General features: G+C 38.8%; 2 protein-coding genes across 2 annotated transcripts; one reads left to right on the top strand and one right to left on the bottom strand.

Annotated features, from left to right (window-relative positions):
• Positions 1–1,776: 1,776 nt before the first annotated feature.
• LOC122596953 lies at positions 1,777–2,953 on the top strand. The gene is made up of 3 exons (XM_043769594.1): positions 1,777–1,936; positions 2,596–2,894; positions 2,944–2,953. Exons 1-3 carry the CDS (start codon positions 1,787–1,789, stop codon positions 2,951–2,953), a joined length of 459 nt encoding a protein of 152 aa, XP_043625529.1. The 5' UTR covers positions 1,777–1,786.
• A 4,089-nt stretch (positions 2,954–7,042) lies between these two features.
• LOC122596951 lies at positions 7,043–7,823 on the bottom strand. The gene is made up of 4 exons (XM_043769592.1): positions 7,739–7,823; positions 7,383–7,633; positions 7,103–7,292; positions 7,043–7,056 (listed from the first exon to the last, which is right to left on the bottom strand). Exons 1-4 carry the CDS (start codon positions 7,821–7,823, stop codon positions 7,043–7,045), a joined length of 540 nt encoding a protein of 179 aa, XP_043625527.1.
• Positions 7,824–9,543: the final 1,720 nt, after the last annotated feature.

Raw genomic sequence — 9,543 nt, 5'->3', positions numbered from 1 at the left:
AAAATAAAATACTTAAAAATTAAATCAATTAAAGATTTAATAAGTAAATATAGACATATTTATATCCGTTGGAAAGCTATTGAAAAGTTACATTAAAATATGTCGACAAAATGAATTTACAGGTCTCGAGATTTCTTGAATTGTCAGGTCAAACCGGTTTAGAAGAAAGTCAAAGGTTAGTCACATGGGTGGCATATAAAAGAACAAACCCTAACTTCCTAACCCTAATTCCTCACTTCACACACTCCTCCCTCTCTTCTCATTCTCTCTATGGCAGCCCCCCCTTTCTTCTCTCTTTCTCGGCCGCCACCTCTGACCACCGTACGGCCACCATTCACCACCGTAAACCGCCACCGGCCACCACAAACAACCACTACTTTTCATATTTTTCTTCATTTTTCTTATAGATCGTGGTATGTCTTGAATGGATCTAAGTTTGTTCATCATCAAAGATCGATTTTTACACATATATGAGTATATATATATACGAATTTTTTGTATAATTTGGCCATAAGCCTTCTTGGTCCTCTAACCCCGATTTTTCTTTACAATATATATATATATATATCGGTTTGTTATGTAAACTTGGATCTAATCCGAAAAGATATTCTATATAAATTTATTTCGGGATTTATTTGGGGATGGATGTATTTAGATTTGAAAACTTCTTAACAACATATATATTTTCGGTTTATATAGTATATATATATATATCCGGATTTCTCGTTAGAATCCAAAAAGGCATAGTCCAAATCAATGAAATCCGTTACCTTATAACCGAAATCTTCCAAGACTCGTGATGTATAAACCAAAAACTTGTAAGATCCGAAAACCTCAAGACCGAAATCATCTAGATCTGAAATCCTTTGTTCGAAATCTTTGTTCTTGGGTAAGATCTGATGTTGTAAAGTGATTTTCGGATTCTTGTTCACGTGTATATATCCGATAGTAGTTAAAATCTAAAAATATATGACTTTTGAATGATTTTGACTAGATCTTGTATAAATCCGAGTTGTAAATCATGTTTGTGGTCTTGAAATCAAGTTGAAAGTGTTCTTGTAGCCGGAGATAGATTTGTTTGTGATTTTGATTCGGTCAACCCTCGGTCAAACTGCCGGTCAACGCCGATCAAACCGGCCGGAAAATATTTTTGTGTTATAAAAGTCATTTTGGCTATGAAATCATGGGTGGATCTAAATTTTGGAGTAGTTTTCTCGTCGGTCAAAGTTAGTCAATGGCAGATTTGTATTATTGTCTATTCTGAGACTTTAAATAAGGGGACGTGTAGGCCGACCACCCCTCATGTAACCCGACCACCCCTTTTGGAGCGACAGTCGCTCCTAAAGGGGTAGTAGGATACGACAACGGGCGACAGCATACGACAACATTACTGTACGATTCGTACCCACCCACCCTTTAGGAGCGACAGTCGCTCCAAAAGGGTGGGTGGGTACGAATCGTACAGTAATGTTTCTGTTTCCCCGTGACGATTCATCCTTTATAACATCTCGTTTCATATTCATTCTTGGAGCAACATTTCCATTTTGATATTCAATCGTTTTGATATTCGATTGGTTTTATATTCATTCATTTTGATTTATTCGTTTTCATTTATTACTGTTTCCCCGTGACGATTCATCCTTTATAACATCTCGTTTCATATTCATTCTTGGAGCAACATTTCCATTTTGATATTCAATCGTTTTGATATTCGATTGGTTTTATATTCATTCATTTTGATTTATTCGTTTTCATTTATTACTGTTAAGTGTTTTTATTATTTTAGATGGATTGCTTGGAGGAAATTTTCTTAAATCCAAATGCGCCGGAAGGTGTAAATGAAGAGTTTGTGTACGAAGAGCCCGATGACGAATTTGAATCCCCAGATGTCCGTGATGAATTTGATTACGATCACGATGTTTTTTATACCAAGGAGGTATGTATATAATCCAACCTTTTCATTTTTTGTGTTGTTATTTTGTGAGTAATTGTATTTTGTTATTATTCATTAGATTTGTTGCTATAAAAGTATGTAAGAAAACTAATTATTAAAACTACGGATAAAAAATTGTTTATAAAAACATATTAAAAAATGTACGTAAAAATGTAGATTAACAAAAGCTATTAAAAGATTGTTAAAAAAAAAGTGTACAAAAAAGTGTATTATAAAAAAGTGTATAAAAAGTGTATTATAAAAAGTGTATAAGAAAGTGGATTATAAAAAAGTATATAAAATAGTGTATTAAAAAAAATGTATATAAAAAAAGTGCATAAAAAGTGTATTAAGAAAAAGTGTATAAAATATTGCTATAAAAGTATGTAAGAAAACTAATTATTAAACTACGGATAAAAATTGTTTATAAAAACATATTAAAAAATGTACGTAAAAATGTAGATTAACAAAAGCTATTAAAAGATTGTTAAAAAAAGGTGTACAAAAAAGTGTATTATAAAAAAGTGTATAAAAAGTGTATTATAAAAAAGTGTATAAGAAAGTGGATTATAAAAAAGTATATAAAATAGTGTATTAAAAAAAATGTATTATAAAAAAGTGCATAAAAAGTGTATTAAAAAAAAGTGTATAAAATATTTCAGGTGTTTGACACACACATAGATTTGGTAGACTGGGCTCAAAGAACGGCAAAGGAGCTTGGTTATGTGTTAGTAACACGAAGATCAAATGTCACAAAAGGCGGAGAAGTTAAAAAGGTGGTCCTTATTTGCAACCGTGGTGGAAAAAAAGATAAGCGGTCAACCGGGGCACCCAAAGGGAGTACCAAAATTGACTGTCCATTCAAATTGGTAGGCCGTCTGACAAAGGACCATAGTTGGTGGGTTGAAGTTATAGATCACCGACATAATCATCCATCAGCTTGTAATTTGGAAGGTATTGCGTACGCAAGACGACTAACCGATGTTCAAAAAGAATTTGTGGACGAAAAGGCGTTGCTAGGTTTAGGGCCAAATAGCATAAGGGACCAATTGAAGGATGCATTTCCCGGTATCTTGACCCGTTCACAAGACATTTCTAACTACCTGCGGCAACACCGGCTAAAGCACGCCCAACAACGAGGGGAAACTCGAATGCAGGTGAAATAAGAAACATACCTGCATGTGGATCATATAACTATATGTTTATTTTTTAAAAAAATACGAATTCCTTATACTTTGGTTGTTTACCCGTTGCAGATCGTGCTCCAATTACTATCTGACCATCAGTACACGTATCAGTACACGACGGATAGCAAAACCGGATGTTTGACCAATCTCTTTTTCGTACATCCTACATCACTTGACATATGGCGTGCATTTCCTTGGATCATTGAAATAGACGCCACGTATAAAACCAACGTTTACAACATGCCGCTTGTTGAGATTGTAGGTGTCACTCCAACTGGCAAGACATTCAGCATTGCGCACGCACTTATTGAAAATGAGCAACATGCGACATACACATGGGTGTTACAGTGCTTGAGGTCGACGCTCGAAGAAGGCCTCGTCGTGCGTGTGGCACTCACTGATCGGGATCTGGCCCTCATGAAAGCGGTTAAGGATGTGATGCCGGAAACGAAGCTGATACTGTGTAGAATACACATTTGGAGAAATATTGAGTTACATGCCAACCCATCGTTAGGTCAAAAAAAGATTATGGTTTGTTTAGACACCGGTGGGATCAACTCGTAAACTCAATCACGGTTAAAGAATACGCAGAGAATGAGCAGCGGCTAAAAGTATTCTTGGCAGATAAACCAAGTATATACATCCCGTCCCCATACTGTTTTTATGATAACGCTTACGATGTAACCATGTAGCTAAATCACTTTTTATTTTCCTGCAGATCTTTATAAGTATCTGCAAATACAGTGGCTTGCCTCGTACAAGGAGTTATTTGTGTCATGTTGGGTCGACCAACACCGCAACTATCGTAACTACACTACCAACAGGGTTGAAAGCGAGCATTCTTTGCTGAAGTCAGTTATGCATCAAAAGCGGCTTACGTTCCACAGAATCGTTGAATGTGTTAACTCTGTTGTCAGCGGGCAATACACCGAAATAAAGGGGTCACTGGAACATTGCAGGCAGTACAATCAAAATAAACACAACTATCCCTGTTTAAAGGATTTGCTCGGTAAAGCCTCCCATGTAGCCTTGCAAATTATGGTTGACGAAATTGATCGATTGAAAAATACAGTAAAAGGGGACGTGTCAAAGTGCGGGTGTACGGTATGGGCTAGTTGTGGCTTGCCATGTAGTTGTCGACTTCTAACATACATGCAGGAACGTAAGTACAATTCATTCAGATACAAATGGTCCATTTTACTTAAAATACTTAATGTAATATTTTTATTCCTGCAGGAAGGCGTGTACAAGAATATGAGATAGATGCATTTTGGTGCAGGCTCGATATAACCCAGTCCACCTGCCTGCCTGGAAATGTGAAGAAAGACTCGGATGATGACGAGCCTGTTGAGGCCTTTTGTGGCGAGGTTACTGCTGTCTTGGAACGACAACCCATAAAACAAAGGAAAAGCTTGATGTCCAAAATAAAGGACCTCATCTATCCGGGTCGGTCCAAAATCAAGGATCCAGAGGTCCAAAAGAAAACACGTGGTAGACCTGTTGGGTCAAAGAAAAAGGTAAATTATTATAGTCTAGCAAATTATTACTTGTTAAATACTATCATCTAACTTAATTATTCATTCATTCATTGCAGATGCCAGACTTGAACGTATCACCTCCGATGCCACCACCACCAAAGTTGAAAAAGTCAAGGTCCGTGCACGTGACCACACCTAAATATCCGGATACCGCACCAGACTCAGGCTCATGCTACAGAGACTTTCATCCGGCGAGACACAGTGAGCATGTGCCCACGCAGTCACGTTTCGCGGAGCCTGACACCGAATTACGGGAGGACACCCGTGGATATATTGATGACTTGATCCGATCGTCACAATATTCAACAGCAGGGCCGAGTAATGAGCCTACAACCGAAACCCCATTCTTAGATCAGTTGTTCGGTGCAGCCGAACCCGCGTACTATCCTGTGCCACCAACAGCACCAACAGGCTTAATGGATCAGTTCTTCAGTGCCGATACTTATTTTCCTGCAGGTCCTAGCACTACGATGCCAGCTGCACCATCATCGTACTTTGATTTTTTCAATACGCCCACACAACCTTCGATGCCACCAGCACCATCACCTCCGATGCCAGCAGCACCAGCACCATCACCAATATCTCCCATATCAGCTGAGCAGCAATTGGCTACTCTACCAGTACCACCACCTAACACTAGCCCACTGCAGACGACGGGTATAAAGGGTTACCTTGACGACATACCGAATGTATTTAGACCATACGTCAAGGGGATTATTAATGTCAGGGGTGATGGCAACTGTGGATTCAGGGCACTTGCTATTGCATTTGGATACGATGAAAACGAAGGTTACGAGTGGATCCGACTACATATGTTGGCCGAGTATGAAAATAACAAACAATTCTACGATGAACTAACAAGATGGGGACAGGTTGAAGCGAGCTTTTTTGAGGGGTTATCGCGGTCTTATGTAGGGGTGTTTAGACCAACTGCCTACTGGATGCACATGACTATGGGGACTATGTTGTTGTCCAACAGGATGGGTATAGTAATTAACTGTTTATCTACTGCCGCCAGTTGGACTTCGTTCCCATTTACCTATGGTCCTGATGAGATGCCTAGGACAGAGCCCATATCAATAGCATTAGTACAGGGTCACGGTCACTATATCATGGTGCAGTTGGAAGGTGACTACCCGATGGCCCCGGAGATCGCATATTGGGTACAGGATCGTGTAAGGCCTCCCGTGAGCAAATGGAAAGATTTGTACGGACACCGCCAGTTAGCCTACAATAGATATATAGATGCAACTAAACCTCCTCCCATCTATATGGGAACAGTGGACTCATCTGATTAGGATTGTAATAAAGTTATTTGTTTTTTGTTTTACCCGTTTTTTTTCCTTTTTTTTTTATTAAGGAAACTTGGGGTGTTACTTCATAACTTTATCATGTTTTTACTTGGTATATTTCTTATAATAATATATTAATACTACGAAATTTGGGGTGTTAAATTTTTGCAAACCGGATAGTCCAGCATCATTATAAACAAAAAGTACACAAATAATAAAAAAGTCCATATCAAACACAAATAATAAAAATGTACATAACAAACTGTATTTATAAAAATGTCCCTATTTCATACAAACAAAAAAAGTCTAATCATCGGAATCGTCGTCGTCCTCACCGGCATTATCATCACCCACACCTGGTCCGGATACAGAGCCTGTCCCACTAAAAAATCCACTCATATCCGAGAAGCTACCAAAATCCCCTGATCGAGGTCCAAAATGCGCCGATCTCCCACCCCATAACTGGCGGGGGTCGAAATAGTCATCACCAGGGTGGTTCAAGTCAACATGGTAGCCGGAAGGTTGGGATGCAGAGGGGCCAGAATAGGATGCATGCGGGTCGGAGGAGGATCCTTCCGGAGGTCCATAATGTGGTTGCGACAACTCACCAGGGAAATCATGGGATCCGAAACCCCTGAGAATCCTCCCTAGTCCGCGCTGATGTCCGGATCGCGATCCAAACGCTTCCGGGAACAACTGCGTTGGAGGTATCGGTGCAGGATCCTGTGAATGTCTCTGCTGCACAGCTTCCAGACGGGACTGCATATAAATAGTAAGGTAAGTTTAAGAAATGGAGCAGTAATTAAAAGTAATTTAACTTAAAGTTATGTATATACCGCAACTTCCGGAGGTTGTAGTCTGTGGGTTGCCGCCCAAGTCGACTCCCACGTGGGGGGTGGCCCCTCCTTCTTTTCGTTATGGTGCTTGGCCTGCAAACAAGTCAAATAATTAGCATTTAAAAAACACAACAATTGTATACTTTTGTTAAAACCAAACGTACCAACGCCCGATCGTGGGCAAGAGAAATAGATCGCCGACCCTGAGTCCCCACCGCCTGTTTGGACCGGTTTGTCTTGTTTGTCTCGGCCCGCTTCACCCGGTCATCCCTCGTATAGAAACTCAATAGTTTTCCCCACTCTTCCGGGTCCATACCAGTTGGCGGTGCTGTCTGCAGAGTATCTGCTGAGCCTACACCCCCCCGTGCTGTAAAATGCTGAGATTTGAATTTTGACTTTCTCTGCCTATATATGCTAGCTGCATCAGCACGGAAAGCCAGTTTTGCTGCCTTCCGGGTGGGGTCGTCCTCATCAAGCTCTAAGTACTGGTCCATCGCAAAATAGCGCTACGTTGTTTACAAATACAAGTTAGCATTTTCAGGGTTATCATTGAAAAACATATTAAGTAAAAAATATAAAAAGAAACATATTCTAACCTGTACTTCCTCCAAGATATGGTCCCTCATAGACTCAGGCACATCGTCCCATGACTCGTAGTACTGGGGGACATCTCCGATCAACGAGCCTAACAAAGATTTGTACATAGCCCCGTAGTCCCCGATCGACTGAAAGGTCTTTGATTTGTAGTCGAAGTACATGGGTAACGGGCCTCCATTTTTCTTCAAGGCAGCCTCAAGTTTTAGATTTTTGGCTGCCCCTATTGGTGGTGGTGGTGTTTTCTTCGAGCCTACAAAACCAATAAGTAACAATAACATAAATAAGTTACTTTAAACGATAAGAATAAAATTATTTCAATGCATAACTAAATTTAATGTAAAGTCAATTTTCTTACCGCTGTTTTTGCAGCCTGATATTTTCTTCCACCACGATCGGTGCGGATCCCTCCCATCGCCGTCGCCGCCGTGAGCTCCTAGCATTTTTCTTATATCTACATAAATAATACACGTATTATATACTTTTTATATCAACTTTTTAACAACTTTTTTAACTTAATTTTTTATATGTCTTTTGTACTACTACTTTTTCAATATATGTTTTAATATCTTTTTATACTTATGTTTTAATACCTTTTTTATTTATACATTTGTATATTTTCTAATACAAACATTTTCTAGTACAAACTTTTATAAACTTTTTTTTAAATATATTTTTTATATACTATGTAATACACTTTTTTTACATTTTATATTATTTACACTTTTTTACAAACATTTTTACATAACAAAAACAACAACAACAACAAGAACAACAACAAGAACAACAACAACAACACAACAACAACAATACGTTAAATCTATGGGCATATAAGATCGATCCTAATACATTTATGCATAACAAGAATAACATCAAACTAATACATATACTATATAGCAAATTAATAGATACAAAATAAAAAAAAAAATTAAAACTTACTTCGACGTTCGGAAAGGGATAACGACGGGTCGCTCCTAAAGCCTCACTAAAAAAGTGGGTCGCTCCTAAAGCCTCACCGGAATACCTTGGCCGGAAAATATGGGAGAGGGGGGTTGGATCGGTTGGGGTTTACGAAAGAGGTAACGACGGGTCGCTCCTAAAGCCTCACCGGAATATCTTGGCCGGAAATATGGGGGAGAGAGGGGTTGGATCGGTTGGAAAGGAGAAGAGAAAAGCGGGGTCGGAAAATATGGAGTAGGAGTATGGAGAAACTGATGAAGAAGAAGGGGGGATCGATCGGTTTTTATTTATTCGAGGCACCCTTTAGGAGCGACCGTCGCTCCTAAAGAGGGGTTTAATGCACCCCTTTAGGAGCGACCGTCGCTCCTAAGAGGGGGTTGACGGGTCAGCGGGTCAGCGGTATATGCATAGGTATCCGCGAGCAATTAATGGGTCTACCCTTTAGGAGCGACTGTCGCTCCTAAAGAGGGGTGGTCGGGTTACAGAATATTCCGTGGTCGGGGTATGTGGCCTGTTAAATAAGTGGTAAAAAAAATTGGTTAAGGTGTTTGGAAAGTCAAAATTAGAGTTGTGGTAATTGGACTTTTGGGTCAAAACTAGAATAAATTAATATGGACGTATATATATATATATTTAATTTTATTATGGTCATATATATATACATATACAAATAATTTGAAATGGGGACATAGAAAATACTATATAAATTATCCATTGTCTAATAATAATTAACGACTATTCGGACTTAACATATTCCATAGAAAATTTCCATACGAGGACATGACTTGATATAAAATCAAAATGCGACATTATTTAAAGAATCATTTCATTTGGACAATTTATAAGGATAAAAAGACTATTATATATATATTATGACATATGACGAGACATAATGGCATTTCTTAAGACACTAGTATAGGACATGGACGTGTACAATTAAGTAAGTACTTATTGGGTGACTTGTGGGCAATGTAGGACCGTTGAGCAGATAGTGAGCTTATTTCGAGTATATCTTACTGTTCGTGTTCTTGTTCGTTCATCTAGGATAATTGTGCTTGTGCTGCTTTCAGGTGAGTTTCGTAGCCCCTCTTTTTATAAGTTTGTGGGGTGAAAAGTATAGCTGTTCTTTTAAACAGTTTGTCGATTTCTGTTTATGTTCGATATTGAGCCTGTGCGTATAGAGTTACTTATGCCATTTGACGT

Source organism: Erigeron canadensis, chromosome 4 (genome assembly GCF_010389155.1).
Source record: "Erigeron canadensis isolate Cc75 chromosome 4, C_canadensis_v1, whole genome shotgun sequence".
Lineage (NCBI taxonomy): Eukaryota > Viridiplantae > Streptophyta > Magnoliopsida > Asterales > Asteraceae > Erigeron > Erigeron canadensis.
Note: the sequence above shows the minus strand (reverse complement) of the source record. Positions and strands in the feature narration are given on the sequence as shown.

Bases quoted from the DNA above. Each gene is read 5' to 3' on its own strand.
- LOC122596953 (XM_043769594.1), top strand. From the start codon at position 1,787: ATGGATTGCTTGGAGGAAATTTTCTTAAATCCAAATGCGCCGGAAGGT. The intron at 1,937-2,595 runs GTATGTATATAA...AAAATATTTCAG, and splicing joins ATGTTTTTTATACCAAGGAG to GTGTTTGACACACACATAGA.
- LOC122596951 (XM_043769592.1), bottom strand. From the start codon at position 7,823: ATGCTAGGAGCTCACGGCGGCGACGGCGATGGGAGGGATCCGCACCGA. The intron at 7,634-7,738 runs GTAAGAAAATTG...TTGGTTTTGTAG, and splicing joins ATCAGGCTGCAAAAACAGCG to GCTCGAAGAAAACACCACCA. The intron at 7,293-7,382 runs GTTAGAATATGT...TAAACAACGTAG, and splicing joins ATATCTTGGAGGAAGTACAG to CGCTATTTTGCGATGGACCA.